We start from the raw sequence: 24,037 nt of genomic DNA, 5'->3' as shown, positions 1-24,037 counted from the left end.
AGACAACATCTGAAGCGTCTTATCCAGGCTAAGGAGAAAATGGACTGCACTGTTGCTCAGTGGTCCAAAGTCCTCTTTTCAGATGAAAGTAGAGTTTGCATTTCATTTGGAAATCAAGGTCCCAGAGGCCATGCTTCCTTCTGCTGACAAGCTTTATGGAGATGCTGGTATCATTTTCCAGCCGGACTTGCACCTGCCTACCCTGCCAAAAGTACCAATACCTGGTTTAATGACCATGGTATCGCTGTGCTTGATTGGCCAGCAAACTCGCCTGACCTAAACCCCTTAGAGAATCTATGGGGTATTGTCGAGGAAAATGAGAGACAACAGACCTAACAATGCAGACGAGCAGAAGGCCTCTATCAAAGCATCCTGGCCTCCCATAACACCTCAGCAGTGCCACAGACTGCTCGTCTCCATGGCATGCCGCATTAATGCAGTAATTCATGAAAAAGGAGTCCCAACCAAGTATTTAGTGTGTACAAGGACATGCTTTTCAGTAGGCCAACTTTTCTGTATTAACAATCTTTTTTTTATTTTATTTTAATAAAAATCAAATAGCATTCCATACAAATAATTCAGATTTTACAAAATAATGTTAGAAACAATCAACCCCCACCCCTGAGAAAGGGAGCTAGGGCAGCAGAGTAAAACTTAAAGCTAATAAAAATATAAATGGAGAAAAAGAGGGGAGAGAACCTGCTTCCTCATTTTAAATGCTTATTTTAAAATGTTATTAATTAGATCCTGCCAGGTTTTAAAAAAGTTTTGTACAGATCCACTAAGTGCGAATTAGACTTTTTTCCAGTTTCAAACAGTATATAACATCAGTTACCCACTGACTTAGAATAGTTGGGATTCTTCCAGTTGACCAAGATAAGTCTATGTGCCAATAGTGCAGTAAAGTCAATTACAATTTGTTTGCCCTTCTCAACTTTAAGTCCATCTGGGAGTACCCCAGACACAGCTGTTAGTGGATTAGGAGGGATTATGACAACTAGGCTGTCTGAAAGGCATTTAAAAATTTTGGTCCAGAATGATGTTAATTTGGTGTACGCTCAAAACCTGTGGGCCAGTGAGGTCGGAACGTGATTGCAGTGTTCGCAGGTTGGATCTTGCCCTGGAAACGTTTTGGAGAATTTTAAAACTAGAGAGATGTGCTCACTATATATAATTTTGAGTTGAATAATTCTATTCTTTGCACATATGGAGTGCGAGTGAATTCTGTACCTTGCAACCTTTCCACTCATTTTCTAAGATGTTGAGTTAGAGATCCTTTTCCCATTGTACTCTTGGATCTTTGAAAGGGAGGGACTGTAAAATGGTTTTATATATTACAGAAATGCTGTCTGAGTCCTCAAGACTGATGAATATTTTTTCCGGCTAGGTATGGGAGGTAGGGCTGTGGAGTTGGTAGATGAATCCTTCGACTGCGACTCCTTAGTTTCTGGTACTTCTGACTCTGACTCCGACTGCCTGAGTCCGACTCCTGTATTTAATATGCTAATGTATTTTCCATGTTAATTAAAGGCAGGCAACATACACGTCGTTTAACCACAGAACTACTGGCTAGGAAACTGACTCTCTACCGTATTTGCCAGTTTAAATAAAAGACAAGAATCCCTGAACACACATTACACTCTCACTCTCTTTTTGTAATGCACCATAATCCAGATTACAATATGTGAATGTCAAGTTGTATAATAGCTCAGGTGAACTTCACACTAGTAGTAACACAACTATGTACTAGGCTTTATTCTTACATCAGATAACTGCTTAATTATGATTATTGTTTGTGAAATGGGACATTTGAACTTGCTGTATTTTTTTTTAATTACAATTTAAATTTATTAGGAGTTGGAGTCGATTAATTTTTTCCGACTCCAGGTACTCAAAATTGTCTCTTACTCCACAGCCCTTGTGGGAGGTGAGGAAAATTGGGCAGGTTTTGTTTAACAAAGTTTCTAATTTCAAGGCAGTGAAAGAAATGTGTTGCTGGAAAGTTAAATTTGGAGTGTAACTGTTCACAGGATGCAAAGACGCTGACTATTTACAGATCTCTAAGTGATTTAATCCCAAATGTTTTCCAAACATTAAACTGCATACGTTTGAGAGGGTGGAAAAAGGTGGTTCTCATGCAGAGGTGCCACAGATAAAAGCTTCTCTATCTTATAATACTTCCTGCATTGGTTCCATATTCTGAGTGAGTGGAGCACAATTGATCTTTTAGTATATTGGCGATAACTTGTATTTATTTGGAAAGCAAGGAATATAAAGAAGTACTGCAGGATTTTATTTCTGTTGCGGACCAAGCCTGTGTATGTTCATCTATTTGTGTCCATGTCCATGTTTTTATAGCTTGTATATTTGCTGCCCAATAATAAAATTGAAAGTTAGGTAGAGCCATGCCACCTTCTGCCTTAGGTCTTTGTAGGGCTGCCCTTTGGATACATGGATGTTTTGAATTCCAAATAAATGAGGTTATGATTGATTCTAATCTGTCTATTATAAAAAATCTTGGGAGGAGACGAGACGTGATCTTCTCGGAAGACAATTTTACGTCCTGCGAGACAAGGCAGTGAGACCAAAATTTAAAACAAGTTCACGGACATCTAACCTAGCAGTTGTTGGAAAGCATTTGGCAGATACACTTCATGTGCTCACAGCTCTTAAAACAACGACAAGCGAGGAGTAGAACACGCAGCTCGCCAGCAGATGATCCGACCGCTTCTCCTTAGTATGTGTTCAGGCTGCTTTACAGGCTTTTAAATGATCGACGTGCAGCGCGACAAGCAGAACACGGAGCTTGCCAGCAGCAGCAGCAAGACAACATGATCCAACAGCATCTCTTTTGTGTGCGTTCAGCTGCACCCCCTTTACAACTCTAGCAGAGTTGTACGTCCTGCGAGAAAGAGATTTAGCTATGTATTGTTTTTACTAAAGTTTTAAAGTAAAAGTAAAAATAATGCATATGTAACAATTCCCATGAAAATAACAATCTTTTTAAATTGTATATCCGGTTAAACAAACCTGGGGGGTGGGCGAGTGAAGCAAGCAGGGGGCAGAGCCCCCTAGTTTTTTAATAATTTTATCGTAATCATTCCATACAAATCAATCAATTTTTACAAAAAATTGGATTGAGATTGAAAAACAAGTCGACCCTCCGCTCTGAGGGAGAGAGAGCATGGTTAACAGGGTAAACCTTAATGCTTGTAAACATACCTAAATTGATGATTTTAATAGACCAATAGAGATGAATGGAGAAGAAAAAGAAATGAGGAGATAATTGCTTCCTCTGTGCTTTAAGAGCTTATTCTAAAATATTATTGATTAGATCCTATCAGGTTTTGAAAAAATTCTGTACAGATTCTCTAACTGAATATTTGATTTTTTTCCAATTTCAAATAGTATAAAACATCAGTTTCCCACTGACTTCAAAGAGGAGAGTTAGGATTCTTCCAATTTAGCAAAATAAGTCTGTGTGCCAGAAGTGTAGTGAATGCAATCAGTTTGTTTGTCCTTCTCCACTTTCTTTAAAAAAGATCTATTGATATATTGGAACGTTTTGAAATAATAAGAGATGTGTAAGAAGGATATTCATCTTAACAATGTTAATTCTTCCAGCAAAAGTGAGATTAAGGGTTGGCCATCTATGCAAGTCTTGCTTAATTTTTTCCATCCAGATGGCAAAATTTTGTTGATGAAGAGCTTTGTTTATTTGTGATTTTTACCCCAAGGTATTTAAACTGATCTGCCATGATAAAAGGGAAGGTGTCCAGTCTTAATATTGTATGCTTGAGAATTCACTGGGAAGAGCACACTTTTATTCAAATTGATTCTGAGACCAGAAATCTTTTGAAATTCTATTAGTGCCGTTGGACTGCAGGTACAGTATTTTGTGGATCTGATATATACAGTGCCATATCTTCTGCATATAGAGAAACCTTCTGTTCCAGTCCTTCACTGACAATCCCCTTTATCTCATTAGCATTTCGACAGTGATTTGCAGGTGGCCCAATGGCAATTGCAAAAAGCAGTGGTGACAAGGAGCATTCCTTGTCTGGTACCACATTCTAGTTTAAAGTATTCTGAATTAATGTTATTACAGACTGAAGCTTTTGGATGAGTATGTAGTAGTTTGATCCATGCACAAATGTTCGGGCCAGACCCAAATTTCTCCAAAATGGTGAAAAGGTAGTTCCATTTGACCATATTAAATGCTTTTTCTGTATTCAATGATGATAATATCTCCAGGAAGTTTGGCTTTGTGAGTAAATATATTACATTAAACAGGGGTCGAAGATTGGAAGCTAAGTGTCTGCCTTTAATAAATCCAGTTTGGTCTTGGTTTTTTTAATTGGTTTTTTTATTATCTGAGATACTGAATTTTGAGTTTTCATTACTTGTAGGCCATAATCGGCAAAATTAAAAGAAATAAACTCTTGAAATAAATCACTGTGTGTGTAATGAAACTATATACAGTGGTGTGAAAAACTATTTGCCCCCTTCCTGATTTCTTATTCTTTTGCATGTTTGTCACACAAAATGTTTCTGATCATCAAACACATTTAACCATTAGTCAAATATAACACATGTAAACACAAAATGCAGTTTTTAAATGATGGTTTTTATTATTTAGGGAGAAAAAAAAAATCCAAACCTACATGGCCCTGTGTGAAAACGTAATTGCACCCTTGTTAAAAAATAACCTAACTGTGGTGTATCACACCTGAGTTCAATTTCCGTAGCCACCCCCAGGCCTGATTACTGCCACACCTGTTTCAATCAAGAAATCACCTAAATAGGAGCTGCCTGACACAGAGAAGTAGACCAAAAGCACCTCAAAAGCTAGACATCATGCCAAGATCCAAAGAAATTCAGGAACAAATGAGAACAGAAGTAATTGAGATCTATCAGTCTGGTAAAGGTTATAAAGCCATTTCTAAAGCTTTGGGACTCCAGCGAACCACAGTGAGAGCCATTATCCACAAATGGCAAAAACATGGAACAGTGGTGAACCTTCCCAGGAGTGGCAGGCCGACCAAAATGACCCCAAGAGCGCAGAGACGACTCATCCGAGAGGTCACAAAAGACGAAGGGCTCGTCTCAATTTTGCTAAGAAACATCTCAATGATTGCCAAGACTTTTGGGAAAATACCTTGTGGACTGATGAGACAAAAGTTGAACTTTTTGGAAGGCAAATGTCCCGTTACATCTGGCGTAAAAGGAACACAGCATTTCAGAAAAAGAACATCATACCAACAGTAAAATATGGTGGTGGTAGTGTGATGGTCTGGGGTTGTTTTGCTGCTTCAGGACCTGGAAGGCTTGCTGTGATAGATGGAACCATGAATTCTACTGTCTACCAAAAAATCCTGAAGGAGAATGTCCGGCCATCTGTTCGTCAACTCAAGCTGAAGCGATCTTGGGTGCTGCAGCAGGACAATGACCCAAAACACACCAGCAAATCCACCTCTGAATGGCTGAAGAAAAACAAAATGAAGACTTTGGAGTGGCCTAGTCAAAGTCCTGACCTGAATCCAATTGAGATGCTCTGGCATGACCTTAAAAAGGCGGTTCATGCTAGAAAACCCTCAAATAAAGCTGAATTACAACAATTCTGCAAAGATGAGTGGGCCAAAATTCCTCCAGAGCGCTGTAAAAGACTCATTGCAAGTTATCGCCAACGCTTGATTGCAGTTATTGCTGCTAAGGGTGGCCCAACCAGTTATTAGGTTCAGGGGGCAATTACTTTTTCACACAGGGTCATGTAGGTTTGGATTTTTTTTTGTCCCTAAATAATAAAAACCATCATTTAAAAACTGCATTTTGTGTTTACTTGTGTTTATATTTGACTAATGGTTAAATGTGTGTGTTGATCACAAACATTTTGTGTGACAAACATGCAAAAGAATAAGAAATCAGGAAGGGGGCAAATAGTTTTTCACACCACTGTAATATACAGTTTCACTTTTTTAATTGAATTACTGATATAAATTAACTTTTTAATATTCTTATTTATTGAGATGCACCTGTACATGTGCAGATTAAAAAATTCTCAACAGTAACCTAGTTAAGGGTTTATATGCTCACATAATATGGTTATCCGTGGAGAAATCTACTTTCGTTAACCAGGTTTCTCAGAGCCCCAATAACCTGGCTTCTGTAGCTGGAATAAGAGTTTACATGGCATTTTAGGTTTCTGTAAATAACCGGGTTGTTGAGATGCATGTGTAAATGTGTCTATTGACTACTACAGGCTTACATAAAATGTCGTCTTTTGATTAGATAAATGAATGTATTTTATTGCTATATTTTTAATAGAAAGAACAAATTAAATGTATACACTGCTTATTTTGAAATATTTACTGCTTTTGATTAGTTTGAATAAGTAATTTTCATGTCTATTATAAGGCAATATGTTATTTTGTAAAATGTCTTGTTTTTTATAAACTGCACCTTGACCTTGGTGTTTTGCTTTCAAGAGAATGATTCAGCTGCCTTTTCTAAACAGAATGAAGAATTGCATGCAATTTAAAAGGAACATGTAGCTTCAGGTGAATGGATCATAATTATATATCCAGTGTCCACTCATACAATGTTCAACTTAGACTTAGATTTCCATCAGAATCAGCGAGAAGTCCAGCTTCTGGGTTCAAGCTTTAAAGGAATGGCCTTTTGGTCATTTTCTTTGTAGGAATTTCTATAGACATGTCAGTTAATTCCTGATTAATGCATCTTGTTATCCGATGATTGTCAGAAATCAAGCTAATTGTTGGTAAGCTGCAGTTTAGCCATTCATTTTAATAATCACATTGACATGTAGGTGGTTTTGGTTATTGTAGGAGGTGTGCAGCAGGTTTTATGAATCCCTGTTCAGTGTGATCTCTTAACAGACCAGACAACCCAGAGTGTCCAGAGGAAGTGGTTTAAAGACACTCTCAAAGCCTACTTACATTGGGCAAAGTCGGCATTGCTAGAAGGAAGGCGTTGCATGATTCATCAAATGGCATGGACTTTCTCTCTGAATAGAGAGACATAAAATGGTAAAGAGGAAAGAAATCCAGATTTGTGGAAGATGTTTCCAAATAATATCTTGTTCCCAAGATGTGTGGCTTGAGAATTGGACTCTTTTGCCATGTACGGTCACATAAATACCATGATATCTGTAGTTGTCAGTTTGTTTTCTGCTGATGAATTGCCCACATCTCATCCAATTTTAGAACTGCTATTAAAATATATAGGAAAATTATTGTACATAATTCATTTCACCTTTTTTAGATTTGACTAGGGGGCTTTGCTCGCCCACCCCCGGGTTTGGTTAACCAGATATACAATTTAAAGAGATTATTTTCATTTCATTCATTTTTTTATTTCTTGATATTTGCCAGTAATAAAGCTGCAGTGAATGAGTTATTCACCCCGGGGCGCACTACGTGCCAGCCACTTTGCATCTCTGCCTCTTGCATTGTGAAGAGGGGTGCTGAACACACTCTTAGAGAGATGCGTTCGCTCCTCTGAAACCCCCTCTTAAAACGGTGATGCTGTGGGAAAGTTTTTTTTTTTTTTTATAAAAAAAAAAACCTCCTCTATGCTTGATCAGCTGGCTTGCTGCTGCTTGTGCCAAGCTGTATGATCTGCATGTTGTGCAGCGCATTGAACATTTAAAAGCCTGTACAGCAGCTGGCCCCTTTAGTCTTACTTCCTTATCTCATGGGACGTTAGTGTCTCCGAGAAAATCACGTCTTGCCCCAAGATTTTTTTATTATAATAGATACATTTTAATTTTGAAACATTAATATTATATGTACTTAGAATTTGCAGTGTAGAATGTGTATATTAATTAAAAATGCATTTCATCTTCAGGCTTTAAAGCAAAAAAATGGAAGTAGGTTATCTAAAGGTGCAAGATAATTGGGGTACTTGATTTGGATCAAAAAGATTGTAGTCCCAGAAGAACAATAAAAGTTGTATTTGGTAAACAAAGATGTAAATCCAGAAAATACTTTTGTAAAGATGCTCAATAAGTCAATCATCATAAAAAGTATAAAAATATATTGGTATTGGATCTAACACCAAAAGTTATTTCTGATATCCTACCAATCAAATGACATATTAAGTATTCTCCCACAGAAGCAGACACACCTGAACTTGGCATTCATACAGGATCCATGAGGCTATAATGCTAATCAGTATGCTGCATGGGCCTGAAGTCTGTTTATTTGAGATTTTATTTTAATTCTGGTCATTTTAGAATTGTCTTGGTACAGAATTACCGCCGGAGTACCAAATTTGAACTTATATCAAAGTGAAAAGGATGAATGTATTTCATTGCAATTTCAAAAATCTAAAGTCTGAATTTATTTTGAAAATCTTTGTCCCCAGTGAAAAAGTACAACACACAGCTGCCTTATATCTGCATTTTTATTAGTATGCTTGAAGTTCGGTGTAAAGATTTACTCAGATAATTATTTAAAAAGATAATATTTACAGTTAATTGCTCTTTGTGGTTTGATGGTTACTACAGAAACTGAAAAGTGATGTCAAAAGGTGTTCTCCCTAGACTTGTGTTAGATATTTAATTTATCCACAGTAGAATTGCAGCTAGTGTCATCTTGTAGTCAGATCTGTTTTAATTGTTGTAAGATGCTACTTCTTCCTGGATGCACTGTCTTTCGTTCTAGTTTTTCATACTGTTACTGCTCCCATGTATTTACTCAACCACAATGTGTTACCTTGCTTTGAACACCCAGGATTCTATGAAAATGGTTAGTATATTATAGTGAAAATTTGCGTATGTGAATCAAGAAATATTTCTGTTTATTACTGGAAGGGTTATCTTTACTGCTGCAATTGTATATTCATGGTTCTGCAAACAGTACAGCTAAAGTAAGTTTACTTTAGAAGCAATACATTCTGTGTTCTTGTTGTTTACCTGCAGTGTTTAGTTTGTACAAATTATCTTATTTATCCAATTTTTTTTTTTTGATTCAGCAACTTAAGGAATAGAATTGATGAGTGGATCATTTGCCTGTCTTTGAGATAAATAGGTGCACAGATGTCTTTTTTTTTTGAGAATAAAATAAATTTTAACTTTAAATGTCACATTACAATGAGAGAGTGTGCTCTCTTATAGGATGTAATTTGTTTATCATAAATAATATATTTTTTCTCTCTCGTTATTATGTGTATTTATTTATTTTTCTCAGATCACAGATTAAAGTTTGAGATGGATCGAAGAGAACCGGAGGGATATGTCCCTTCATCTGTGCCAACTTGCATCCCTGTACAGCATCAGTATTCCTCTGGAGGTCATGCCATCCCTAGTGCAGTTACAGTTGTAGCACCTGCTCATCTCCCTGACAGTACCACTGAGAGCTGGTCTAATTACTTCTCCAATCACAGTGACTCAAAACCATTTCACAGAAACATCCCCCAGAAGCGCCGCTGTAGAGACTATGATGGTAAGCCTTATATAAATAACTGAGATTTTATATTTCCATTTGCAGCATTTGGGACTTCATTGGAGCTAATAATGACTTGTAAATAACTAACCAGCAAAGAGAAATAGTGCCTGCCATATACTTAATATGTATATATTTTAGAACTAAATAGGATTTTACATTTATTTCTGCTGTATATTAGACTTGCATGTTTGCTGCTGGTCTTGTTAGACTTGCATGTTTGCTGCTGGTCTTGTCTTGTTAATTTTCGGCTCTTACAGCTGTTTTAGGCTGAGGATGGATGTTTACTTGGGTGATAAATCTCTTATTTTATATTTATGAAACAGTCCAGTATATAATCGTGAACTGTATATAAAATGTAGTACTATTCTAAACATGAGAGAAAGGCAAATTAACTGACTCAAACTGGTTCAAAACTAAAGTTCACCAACTCCATCATGCTGTCTTCTAAAACATTTTACAATATATCAGTTAATTTGGTAAAGTAGGGACATGTTTGAGTGAGGTAAACGGAAAATATTATGTAGGAGAGTGACGGTGTATTTCACTGTCCTTTTATTTTTTGTTTACATTTGTTATGGGTAATTGATTCCCTAAATTCACTGCTGCCAATTAAGGCTCTGACCCCTTACATCCCTGTATTGGGTTACACAGGTTTAAGAATTATTTAGTTGGATTAATTCATTTATATGGCTATCCTCCTTGAGCATTTTTCCTCATCTGGTTTGATCACAGATACGTTCTTTTTGTAATGGATTTTTTATTGATATTTTAATGGCAGGTGTTCTTTCTGTTGTAATTGGCATGGTTTATCCAACTTCAGGGGCAATATTATGTGTTAGTGTGATCAAAATAATAGTAAATATATTTTGGTAGGAAAGATTTCATATAATGTATAGCTAATAAAAAATATATGCAAGTGTGCTGTTTGAAAAGCTAATTAGTAAAATGTTTGGTTTTGTGTATCGTTGGTTGTTAGAATAATGGTCAGATTAAAAAGATGTATGTATTGAAACACTTTAGTAGCATATAGACAGAGACAGTACAATCAAATTTATTTTCACCTTCCTGTTTAATCAAGTACTGTCTTTACTTTTTCTATTTTAAAATCAAACAATATAATTTTAATGATACGGTTTTCTGCTTAATTTATAGTACAAGGTATTTTAATATTAGATTAAAAAAAAAAGTTTTCATTTTGAAAATATAAAAATAAATTGGTTTGTTTTGGAAAATTGCTGTGGTATTTCATATGCACATAAGAAATAAACTCAAATACATTCCCATTTGTTTGTATTAAAGTAAGTAAAATTGTTCACCCAAGGGATTTTTTTTTATTTGTGTTTCATGTCATGAATTTTACCATTTTTAATAAAGTTATGTGTCCTTATTGACTTTATGTACCCTGTATTACTAATGAAATGATTTTTTTTTTAATGATGCATATTATATGAGACTTTAGAAGCTATGTATCTTTTCTGTTTTAAAATGTTTGGTTTATCATAATACATGTTAATTATAAGTTTAAATTTACTGCATTACCTATGCTGTAAATAATCCGTATGGAGTAAAGAAGGAATGATTAAGCCAAAACTGGTTTTCATGGAATTAGCATGGTGATGCTTTCATCTAAATATTTTCAGTGTTATAGTAAAGGTTAAATAAAGGTATTGTGATGTGCATTTCATAATATTATGTGTTTGTTTTTCTAGAAAAAGGGTTTTGTGTACGAGGTGACCTGTGTCTTTACGACCATGGTAATGATCCTTTGATAGTGGATGATGTCACATTGCCAACCATGATTCCTTTCCCACCTCCACCTGGCATTCCACCTCCACGTCTTCCAGTTCCCCCTATGCCAGTACCACCACCAAACCTAAGGCTACCACTTCCACATCCTCCTCCTCCTCCTCCTCCTCCTCCTCCTCCTCATGGGCAGCCTCCGCCTCCAGGGATGTTCCCAATGCCAGGTTAGTTACTTTTCTTTAGGCCACAACATGTTTTTTTCTGTAGCATTGCTTCCAGCTTGATGCTTTTTTTTCTTTTTATTGTGGATATTTATTGCATTTAATAATGCAGCCAATTATTTCAAATTAACATAAACAGAATTGGAATCCATTGTATTTAGAGGAATTCACACTGGTCATAATTTTGGCAAAATTATAGGAACATTATAGAAATGTAGGAAGCAAGTTCCATTTTAAACAATTTGGACATGGTGTCTTTATGTTAAGTTGATTTTAAATTTCAAGGAGCAGAAAATGTAGAGTTGGCATGTTAAAAAATTGAAGTGTTGGCAGCAGGTTAGGGGTTGCGCAAACAAAATATAATGGGTGGTGGCATTAACAGGTAGCATGCACAAAATGTAGGCAAATCTGTGAATGCAGAATTCTGATTATTGGAAAGATCATACCTTATCATAACACCTTATCTAAATGAAAAATGTATTATGTATGTATTTGGAATGATCATTTTTCAAAGTCACATTCTCAAAAAACTTGGTGAAAGAATTTCTTAGTTGGCTTAGCTGGTTAAGACTGTTGTTCACTTGTTTTCCGCATGGGCTTACTTCGGAGACTTTAGTTTGTCTCAGTGTTCCCAAAACACATTTAGTTACTGATAACTACTGTGAAGGCTAGGGGGGCGCGCCAGAGAGCCCCAAACACACAAAACAGTAACAGGTTCAAATAAAGGGATTTATTCCAAAAATAGCTTTGTATAACAATTATACAAACTGTCTCCTTTTCTTATTATTTCTCTCTCTCTCTCTCTTCCTTTCTGCACTGCCACTCCTCCAAGTGAGTGTTGCCTGTCTCCGCTCCTGGCTCTGACTCACCTGGACAATGCAGTGTGGTCTCTTTTTTTTGAGGACGTACCCAGTTTAAAGCACTTCCTTATTATGAGAAAGCCAGTGAGGTTCTCCCCTTGGCAGTGCCCTCTATCATTTGGGTGTCCAAACTGGGACTCTGTATTTGAGACAATGCCACCTTTTAAAGTGGGGGGAGAAACTTGTTGTCCTCTCCTGCCAGTTCTTGTAATCTTTAGGGAGATCATAAGGCATCCCAATTGTGTATTGCCCTAATTTAGTCCATACTTCCATTATGGCATCCCTGCCTATCTGTCCTCTAATGCATCTACACTACCTAACCTTCAAACTTCTGTCTTAACTGAAAAATCTCAGAAAACATTTGTCATGGCCTAGCAGGCAGCATAAAAAAAGACCAACTTTTGATCATATAATAGCTTGTGTATGTTCCACCATTAATGCTTCCACTCCTTATAAACTATTTTGCACATGCCTTCTGTTAATACTGCACCTCACTTTAAAATTGTGCAAACATTTAATTTTCTTTTTTTTTCCACTTTTGGGGCATCTTATTATATCATATAAGGCATAAAATAATCAATCTTATGAAAAGTTATTTGGGAAACATTTTGCAGGCTTTTATTGTACAGAAATGAAAATTCAATTTAAAATTGTACAGCAGGCTGTGTTACATTTTTATATTTGTAAAAATGCACATAAATAGCTTTTTTTCACAAGAAACATTTTTAATGAATTGTGAAGACTTCTGAGAAATGCTTACAAGTAAAAACAACTATAGTGGTACTCCTTTGCACTGTGATCTACTTCCTTTTCTTAATTTTTGTCTGAAGTATGTAGGTGTTAATGCACTACACAAGCATCAGAGCATTTGCTAAAAGGGAAAAAAGTTACCATGACAACTGTAATGGTCTTAATAATCTTATTTGTGCATGAAACTGTGGCAAATCTGTATATTTAAAGTTTTATATGTTTACATTTTGTGATAGATTTTCTTGGAAATCAGCTTAAACTAGAATAATAAAATAAAATGGCAAAAGTAATGAAGAATGCATTTCTTATATTGGATATCCCCCATTTTTCTGTGAGTAAAAATACAGGGGGGAAGGGGAGAATTACAGTAGAAGCTCTTACAAATTTAAAGAGAATCTACTTATTTCCTTACATATCTTTCCATATTGTGCTGCTGTTGTCAAAACTGAGATTAAAATCCTAAAATACAATTTAAAATTGTGTTACAAAATGAATGGGTACATAGAGGTTTACTTATTGGCAATTTAGTAGATATTTATTTACATCATTGTGCATCTCTTACTTGGTATGTATTCTTCTTAGAATAGTTAGAATTTAGAAGAATCAAGTGGATAGGACTGTATGTATGTATGCATGTATCCATGCATACTTACTTTTTTTAATGTAGTTAGATCATTTCGACCTGGTCATTTTAAAAGTAGCTCACAAGCCAAAACACTGTGGGCACCTCAATCTAGTTAGTTGCGGTAATAAGAGTGTAGAAAGCATAACGTGTCCAGGTGAGAGCATACTTCGTGTAGAGTACGCTAGCCGCTGAGAAAGCACGCTTTGCCTCCACTGAAGTAGGCAGCACAGTCATCAGATACAGATATACTTGTTCTAAACAATGCCCGCGCTTGCCGTTACTCTGAAACACCGCCATTTCAGCTTTTATTGATGCATCCAGTTTCTTGTCATCCCTCTGTGATGGCAAGTTTCTTGGCACAGATAATGCGGATGCAACAGAGTGACGCATTGCAATTTCAAGTTGCTGTTCAAAGCTGTTGTCTGACAGACGTCAATGAAGTCTTCAGTTTTCAACTATAATAAATTGGCCTTATCACTGCAGATGGGCATTCTAGGTGTAAAAAATACAGAATTGTTTAATGGCATATGTTTTGGGCACAAATGCTTCAGTCATTATTATTATGAAGAGAGAAGCATAATTCACATAGCAACAAAATTAAAGGGGCATATTTAGTTTTTACATTTTATATACTTTTTGTTTGCATTAAACCATTTGGGACATGTACCTGATTTTACTGTATAGCCTATTAAGTAGCTTCCTAAAATGTATAAATTCTACCAATTTCTCCAGACAATGTGGTTTCAGAGAAAAACTAAAGCAGGTAAATAATTGCTATTCAGTCATTTCTATTAACTGGGACACAGAGGCTTGTACAGTATTCAGTTAAACCTGTCCAATTTAGGTATTTTATTAACTGTTTCATATGACTCTAAGCTGTAGCATGTGAATGTTAAACGTGCTTTTTGGCTTCATCAAGCAGTGATTTTTATTTTATTGATTTTTATTTGGAAGACACTGTGTGGTGAAAATGAAATTGGTAATGGGTTGAAGAAGCTTTTGAATTTTATTTTATTTTATTTTTTTTTTGGGATAATCAAAGTGCCTTGGTGAGGCTGAACTTCTAATCTGCCTAGTTGTTTTTGCATTTATTTTCAGTAAATCTTATTTCTCTCTTATGGGTTTTTGCAGTTTGCATGTCTCATTGCAACAGCAGGAAAAAAAATGACTTTTTTCATAGTTTTTGTGTCTTAAATGAAAAATGCAGACCCAATACCAAAGAATCCAAAATTAGGTTAATTTTAGTACCACTCATTAATTTCATAAGATACCTCATAAATGCTGACACTGTTGAAATTGTTTTTTGTTAGTGTGGGCATTTTTAGCATTTAGATTAATATTTTGACTTAATACTTGACTTGCTAGTTAATTTAATTTAAATATCGGCATATCTGTCTGTCTTACCGATTTTTTTTTCCTCCTCCATATAAAATAACTTTTTTCCCCAGCGGACTGATTGTATTAAAAATTGGCACACATGCAGTATTTCTCTAAGACCATTTGTTGGAAAAGTTTAATTTTCATTGAAATACCCCAAATAAAAAAGCACTATATTTTTCATGTATTTAAAAACATTCCTTTTAAAATACTTTTTCTCGTTTTGAAAACATCTTAAAACAAAAAAAAAGGTTCAACTTCAGTTAATAATTAATATAATTGTTCAAATTTACTTTAGAGGTTATTTCCTCTCTCACACATGTACAATATCTGCTTCTGACATTAACAACTATTTGTAAGGTACTTAAAACTATTTTTTTTTTTTAAAGAAATATGCAGTACACTTAGTCATAGACCCTTCACAGCCAACAACTAACAATAGTGCCTCAATCTGTGCGGAATTTTAACTTCACTTCAGTTTTAATCTGGTGCTTGTGAAAACTATTTCAGTCACTACAAACACATTTGAGCCTTGTTTTTAACTACATGATATTGTAAAATGCTGTTAAAAAACATATTTTATTTTTTCAGAATACACAATAAGCATTTGTAACATTTTGTCATGTTTTTAGATAACTATGATCCAGAAGCGTATAACCCTGAAGCTCCAGGGATTACAGCTACCAGCAGACCACCTTATCGACAGTTTATTCCCAGAATACAGACCCAGCGATCCAATCTAATTGGACTGACATCTAGTGATATGGATACACCAGGTTCAAGAGGTGCCTTTGATTTTTTTTTTATTTTCCTGTGAATTTTTTGCAATTTATTTTAGTTGTTTTAAGTATTTAAGTGTATCAGTCAATACTCTCATAAAATGCTCTCTGTTAATTGTTTTGGACAGATGACATTCTCAGACCTCATTTCAAGTTTGGGGGGGTTTGAGCCTGTCATAGCAAATTGGGTGTAAGGTGGGAAACTGCCTTGATTAGGGCAGAAGTCTGTTTTAGAGTTTTACAGGGTAAAACTTGGAAACAAAAGTATAACTAACCAGCATATATTTGGGGATGTGGAAGAAATTTGAAGGAAATAAAATATGCAGACTCCACATGGCACATGGATGGTGACTGGATACAGGATTTTATAAAGGAATGCTGGATCTGTGAGGTGGCAGTGTTACTACTCACTGCTGTTCTGTCTCTGCCCTCTGGAGAGTATATTGATATTGACTTTAGTTACTCTAGGAAATTCTCTGTTTCTCTGCTAAGTAAGTCAGAAAATTTGCAAATATTCTTAAAAACTAACTTTTCATTGGACAGATAATGTTCTTCAGTTTGTTTAGTTGGATTACGTGCACGTGCGAATTGCACATCAAATTCCTAACTATTGTTGCCTTGTAGATTCTGCTATTGGTTTTTAAGTTTTTTCATAAAAAATATTTTTCTTTGTTTTTAGCTGCTAATATTGTTATCCAGACTGAACCAAATGCTTCTTCTGTGACAAATAATAATTTACCAAGATACAATTCTGACCAAGACAGTAATAGGAAGCGAGCTCTATCCAGTGGTGATGGTCCGCCTTCAAAGAAACCTTGGATAGAAAAGTGAGTACAGTAGTGCTTTTTTCCCTGCAGTTTTTTTTATTTTTTATAATAATGTAAAGGATCCAATAATGCTAAATTTTAATAGGCTGCTACTTTAAAATTTACAAAAGGAACTAGAAATAATGGGAATATTTCATTTCAAATTAAATTATGGAGGATATAATAGAATCTCACATAGACTATGCTTTAATATATAGGCAAATATATTTTAACATACATCAGTCAATTTAACATCACTTTACTAAATAACAAATGGCTTTTACACATTTTGCTTTGCAATTACTCATTTGCTTCTTAACGCATCATTTCTTATTTTCAGTTTCATTAATTAGCTCTGTTAATTAGTTAGCAATCATTGGTGCGCCCAATCCTTCTTTACCTTGATACAAGTCAGAACTAAAAGTTCACTTATTGTTGTATCTGTACCGTTTCTGTTCAAACTGTACATATTTTTGTTGCATTAGAATTTTCTTTCAAAATACTCACAATGGTAAATAATTCAATTAGAAATAGAAAAAGTCTGATTAAAGGCATTTTGTTTTGGTGTTTATATATAAAAAAAAAAAAAGCATCATTGTAAGTTATTTTCTTTTGTTGATGAAAGAAAAGTGTTGCTGTTCACTTGTTGCAATTGTTTTCCACCAAAACTTAAAAACTTAATCCAGAAGTCAGGCAACTTAGGTCTGAGCTAATGTTCACAACAAAAACAAAGTTTACCAGTGACTATAAAACAATAATATCCACACTTTTTTTTTTTGAACATAAGCCATCATCTCTTTCTAAGGTTTAAAAATATTGTATGCAGCCCTTGAATGGCACTTGAAGGCATTTATTCTGGTGAAAGTCCCATAGGACCTCAGTTTATAATTTATACACTTCATAATGCAGTGACAGATGTATCTTTAGTGCCAAGGATGAGACTCAGTAGGTTCTGTGCCTAAGTGAGTGTAAGTAGGATGAAACCTTTATCATGTGTGCAGGAGTAGGCTTGAAAAAAATCCTTGCATAGACCTTTACTTGGGTGTCGGAGGCTATTGTGGACAAAATGTGACCAAAGCTCCACAAACTGAAGTTGAAAACTTTAATAATTGATTAATGACAACAGCATTAATAGGCCTGATATCAGAAATTACAGGGTAAAAACGGCACCGCTTTAAGGGAGAAAGGGAGAAATGTCTACTTACCATCTTACTAAGTAGAACATACATTCATGTTACGTTTGCCAAAAAGCACTTATTATTCTCAGGAATACTAGAAGATTTATCAATTGTCAAAAAAAACTGGAAGTGTAATAATGCTTTAGATAAAATGGGCCTCGATAGATCTACAGAAAGTGAATACTGCATTTTATAGTTGAAGCTGAGCACTACAGGTCATGTATGTTAGTGGTGGTGCCTTGGATTGTATGATGCTTTCTTGAATCAAGGCTCAACAGTATTGAAGGATCCTACTCTCTTCATGAGGATTATTCAGGAAAACATCACCCTGTATGTCCTTGGCTAGATCGAATGGCAAAATGCAACTGGGACATGTGTTAAAAATGTGGATTAGGTGAAAAATACAGACCCAGCGATCCAATCTAATTGGACTGACATCTAGTGATATGGATACACCAGGTTCAAGAAGTGCCTAAGAAATAATCCAAGAAAAGTAGTAACACTATCTGAAATGGTTAGTTTCTCATTAGAAACCCACAATTGTCTGACTATAATCCGCTTTGCAAGGCATAGTAGACCAAAATTTTTGTATACTGCTAAAAGAGATTGACCAGAAACTGTTAACTGTCTTATTTGCATTGTCTCTCTATTACTCCACAATAAGATCACAGAAGACACTTAAAAGACCCGCGAGACTAGAGAGATTGGCCACAGAGCGTTTTGCAGGGAACTTAAATATGAGACTTTGTGCCAAGAGATTGACCCAGGGTCGTCTCTCGATGACGTAGATCATGAGATTCTTGCAAGACACTCCCTACTTACAAAAAAATAGGAGCAAGGGCAGCCAACAAACACACTCAGTCGTATTTTGGCTCTGAGCACACACAGATCCAGGGCTCTCGGCGTATATAAAGCGTATAAGGACTATACGTTATAAATGAAACGTAGAAGACAAAGCAAAGAAGAAAGCAGTTCGGAGAAAGACTCAAAACCGTTGGAGAGACGAAAAAGAATAATCCAGGTGCAAATTCAGCCAAGAACAAGTGGAATTGGGGGAAAAAAGCGCGTCAAATTGGGACGTTTGCGCTATACACATGCAGAGCAGGTTAGAGATTATGAAAGTAATAAGTATTTATCAGCCCGGAACAAGTGGAATTGGGGAAAAAAAGCACATCTAATCTGGACGTGGGCGCTATACACAGACATATACAATTTTAAGAGATTGTTTTCATGGGAATTGTTTCATATGCATTATTTTCACTTTTACTTTAAAACTTTAGTAAAAACAATATTTGGAATTAACTTTTCTTCAAGATCGCATTGAATTTTGATTCTGTGTTTGGACTTGTATCGTGACAATGCAACGTATAACTGCCTGTGATTGAATATTGTTTCTTTCTTTGTAATAAATAAAACGACTTTTTCGACATGTCATCTATAATGTATAAAATTATTGTCCTGATAAAATTTATAAGAACTGAAAGTGCAGGATGTGTGTCTGCCAAAAGCGTTCACACGACTGAGGTTAGATGACCGTGGTCTTGTTTGAAAATAGTTGTAAGTAGGGCATGACTTTAAAGAATCTCATGTTAAAACTGTCGGTCTCATGGGACTTCATACCGCGCCAAAGTTTTTTGAATCTTTTAAGTCTTGCTGGCAACACAAATTAGACGATCTACAAGTCTACAACTTAAAAGTTTAAATCCAAACAATATATTGATCTCTTTCCACTGTTCCGTTATGTCACCGACCAATAATTTCTGTTTGTTTGCGCTAATGCAATCTTTCCTGTCCTTTTTTTGAGACTTTTGAATTTTCGTACTTCTGTTAGTTCTAACCTGCTCTGCATGTGTACCGCTCCAACATTTTTTAAAAATTCTTTACGACGTTCTACTTTGTCATCTACTCTTTGTCCTTTATTTCTGGCCCCAGGTGTGGACTTCTCTCACGGGATGTATATGTGTGTCTCCGAGAAAATCACGTCTCGTCTCCTTCCAAGATTTTTTTTTTATAATGAAGAAACATAGACTGATGATAAGATTGGCAAATACAGTCACTAAATCTGACACACCCCATGACTAGAAGTTGTTTAACATGACACCAGCTTAATACAGTAGATCTAAAATAATTCAGTCAGTTTTGTAAGAAAAAATAGGCAAACATTAAACAGATGTGAGTGGCATTACTTTAAGGACACCTTTGATTGCTATTAGAATTGCTGAATATAGGTAAATTGAGCTTTGTTAAATGTTTATTCAATAAACAATGTATTAATTTCTATTTTTGTCTATTTTGGGTCATATTCACGTAAATATTATATTTTAGACAGATTGTTTCTTATACAACTGACAAGTAAGATACAAATCTGTAATCCAGCTTGCTTGTGAACCAAATATACACCAGTATATGCTGTGGTGAATATAAAAGTGTAGGTTAGATAAATAAAAAAAAAAGTATGCCTTTGTTTTTTATAGGTTATACATGAATACAAGTAAAATTAGCAAAAGTACTATATAGAGTATGCTGAATACTGTTTTTTTGTTGTTTTTTTTTTAATAATTTCCTTTGTTTTTGCTTCAAGAATTCATTAATGTAATAGTGTTATACTCTAAGAGTAGACAGTCTTCTAGGTACAATATTGAATGGCTTTACCCATCAATACAGTAACTGTTTGCCCTTTAAAAAAAAAAAAAATTCAGTTGAACGATTTTACTCATTTTGGTAGAGATGATTGATTGTTGAACTTTACGTAAAATAGTAATCATTTGTTGCTTTTTATTTCTATCAGACAAAATTTTAACAACCAGCATAAGCCGGGATTTCAGAAAAAAAATCATTATGCCAACACCAGACTGGAGGTTCGCAAAATTCCCAGGGATCTGAACAACATTGCTAAACTGAATGAGCACTTTAGCAAGTTTGGCACTATTGTTAATATTCAGGTAATGGATTTTGTAAACATTCAAATCATGTGTTGATTATTTCAATATTTAGTTAATTTATTATTGCTAGTTCGTATTTAATTTAACCTCTTATTTAATACTTGCTTATTTTGACTATGATTTCATTTACTTGGGCTATCATGTACCATAGATGAATTCAGTTGATATTTGCTTTAAGATGTACGTAACCCATAATAACCAAGTACTTTTATGATGTGGGATGTTGCTGTTATGTATATTGTAACCACGATTGCTTCAGTTGAAAAAAGTGCCAGAGTAGTGTCTGGTACAGAGTTCAGAACGGGACTGACTAGCAAGGTGAGGTGTTTGGGTTTTATAAGCGGTGGGCAGGAAAAGGGGGGTCCAGGAGGGAGTTGGTGGAAGTGAGGGTAGCAGGAGGGCGTGGTCAGGAAGGGAGTGCGGGAGCTGGAAGTGATTTAGCTGGGCACCCTTCTGGTGATCTGTAGAAGAGGGAGAAAGAGACATTAGTGTACTTCATCAACCCCTGACTCTGCCTCTTACCCTCAGTTACACCTTTAGAATGCCTCCAAAGCTCATGTGTGACAATATATATAAAATCAGTTTTTTCTCTGTTGGGTATAAAAGGACAAAAGTTCAGTTTGGATATAGGTGTAAGTTTGCACATTTCACTTATACTGAAGTTTATTGAATCTTTAAGCCTGATTCTTTATTTCTCCAATGTGGATAACAGCAACATTTATTTTTTTAGTACATTTTCATAACAAGGCTTGTGGCCCCGAGTGCTTTACAAGAAGTTAAATAAAAATTGCATAAAAAAACAACAAATTTATAATAGGTATATGAATGAATAAATGCAATATCAAAAATAGTTAACAATAAATGTTTACACACTTAGAAATACAAATTTACAAGTGATAAAGCCTATAATTATGGGTTTGTTTTTAGATCTATTTTGATTATAATGGTAGGTCTGATACTATGGTCAGATTGCCAGAAAAGACAAAAAAAAAGTCCAACCGGTGGGATGCTGGAGAAAAAAAAAAATCTAGACCTTTTCTAAGACCAAAAGACCACCCAGCCCCCACTAGGTGTTCTACCCAACATAAAATGTGCTTAAGTAGTTACTATTGCTTTTAAGATTTGTCCCAGAAAATTCAATGCAGTGGGTCTTGTCAACAGTTGAAAATGTCCACATTAATTTCAACATCACAGGTGGCTATATAAAGTACTTTGATCAGATGTTGGTGGCACTGCAGAAAACCAGAAAAAAAAAAGAGTAGTACAGGTTAATAATGATTGCAAATCCAAGAACTATATAATATTTCAGTACATATGCAGTATAATCTATTAGCAGCTATGAAAAAGTCAAATTAAAAAAGTGTGACTTCAGGAGTTTTAATCACTCTCAGGCCAGGTTTGGTCCTGTAGTCTAAGTCAACAAAACAAGTGGCCTTGCTAGAATTAAGGGCTGGTGGACAAGTGGTAGATGGAGGGCCCGATCTGAGCCCATTGACGTGGGCTGTGGAGATTTTGCGGGCAGTCTCTATACTGGGCCCTCAAGATCCTTGGAATTACAGGACTGCAAAACAGGAAGGCCATCAAGAACATCACGTAAACTGCTGAGAAAGCTTCATGATGCCTTTGGATTAAGATGGGAGATCTGTGGAGCACGTAGGCTACTTGGACACAAGCTGGAGTTTGATTAATTGGACAAGGTTGTATGATGTTCAAAAGACTGAAACACCCGATCAGTGACAATTTTGACAATACATTTTGACTGTTTTAGTCTTAGCCTTCTGACTAAATTGCATTTTAGTTTTAGTCACATTTTAGTAATTTAATTGTTAGTTTTAGTCGACAAAAAAAGATTTTTAGTTGAGATAAAATAAGTTGGTTTTAGTTGACTAAAAGTAAATTGGTCAAACTGTCAATCAGGTGGATACCTCTAAACTATGATAGTAACATGTACACAAATGTGTATTGATTATTGAACATAAAATGAAGAGTAGGTATAGAAAGGATTTCAAATGATCTTGGTCAGATACTGGCAGCTGTGCTCTGTCTTCAGTTTTCTGGCCTTCAACATGCCTTAGTTATGCTGCTATAAGATTTTACCTAAAAAGAATTGACCAAGCAGCACACATTTTCCTTCAGCACAGGGTTTATAAAGAATGAGAGCATTATGGACTATTGGATTTATCTGATGATGTGATCATTTTTAATTTATTCTGATATTTTTTCTCTAGCAACTGAAAAATACTGCTTAAAATACTAGACTGTTGAATTGGTGAATTCCAAAATACTTTAGGATATGTACATTTAAACATACCCTTTAAAGCTGCTTTTATAACAAAATACTTTTAAAATCTGTTTTGACAAAAATTCACTCTGTTAGGTTTGCACCTTTTGCTATTTTAAGATTCATATTGACATCATTAACTTGTTAAAGAACTCACTAAAGAGTCAATTTGTTTTACAGTAATCCAGTATTTCAGAGCCTTTGCTGTGCTGTTTCTAAAATGTCTCCCATGAGTGATCAGATTGTTATTGCTTAGATTGTGTACAAATCCACAATTACAAAAGTTACTTATACTCAATTAATCGTAACTGAGAGACTGCATTGCATTTACTAACGCACCATTCTAATAGACAACATAAGTGCTTTTACTACATTCTTCACATTTTAGGTGTTATGCTCATAAACATTTGTCTGCTGTCAGAAACCAAAAGAATAACAAATTTAGATTCATATTCAGCAGTGACATGCAGGTCATATTAACTGGGAAATGTGCTTCAAGCACTGAAAACCTAAATACATTTTGTGTTGGCATTAACAAATGGACCAGCTCATTTCATCATCTATGACTTCAAAAGCATTCATTTTAGTTTTTGTCATTAAAGACGCAATTTACATGGTATTAGCTTGGTATGTCTCTATTGGTAAAGTACTACAGATGTTTGACACATAACAGCAAAACATTACCTAATGAGTTCTTTGATGCTTAGCTTTTGGAATAATATACAAAGTATTTTTCAAGGATCCATGGATGTAACAAGGTATATACGGGGATAGGCACTCTAAAATATAAGAAGATGCAAGATTTTAAAAAAGCATTTTCCTCTGTGGGAATAAAGAGAAATATTTGTTTATGAATATTGTACTACAATGTAAAATACAGTGTTACTTTTTCTCTATAAATTCGGTTACCTGTAATTTAACAGTTCATGTTTGAAAAACTCTTGGCAGAGCAGTCAGCTACTCAGTTAATGGCAATATTATGAGAAGGGTTTGGGAATGTTTACCTTG

General features: G+C 35.2%; 1 protein-coding gene across 2 annotated transcripts in view; it reads left to right on the top strand.

Moving 5' to 3' along the window:
- Nucleotides 1-24,037, top strand: part of rbm27 (RNA binding motif protein 27) — a 91,800-nt gene that overhangs the window by 39,448 nt on the left and 28,315 nt on the right. For both annotated transcript variants that reach the window (XM_039774778.1, XM_039774777.1), the window contains exons 6-10: nucleotides 9,210-9,464; nucleotides 11,177-11,434; nucleotides 15,676-15,828; nucleotides 16,502-16,649; nucleotides 20,595-20,748. In XM_039774778.1, coding sequence (XP_039630712.1) covers nucleotides 9,210-9,464; nucleotides 11,177-11,434; nucleotides 15,676-15,828; nucleotides 16,502-16,649; nucleotides 20,595-20,748 — 968 coding nt within the window. The remainder of the gene's footprint in view (nucleotides 1-9,209; nucleotides 9,465-11,176; nucleotides 11,435-15,675; nucleotides 15,829-16,501; nucleotides 16,650-20,594; nucleotides 20,749-24,037) is intronic.

The sequence above is a fragment of the Polypterus senegalus genome, chromosome 13 (genome assembly GCF_016835505.1).
Source record: "Polypterus senegalus isolate Bchr_013 chromosome 13, ASM1683550v1, whole genome shotgun sequence".
In the NCBI taxonomy this organism is placed as follows: Eukaryota; Metazoa; Chordata; class Cladistia; order Polypteriformes; family Polypteridae; genus Polypterus; species Polypterus senegalus.
The sequence above is the reverse complement of the archived record's forward strand: the minus strand, read 5'-3'. Positions and strand labels throughout refer to the sequence as shown.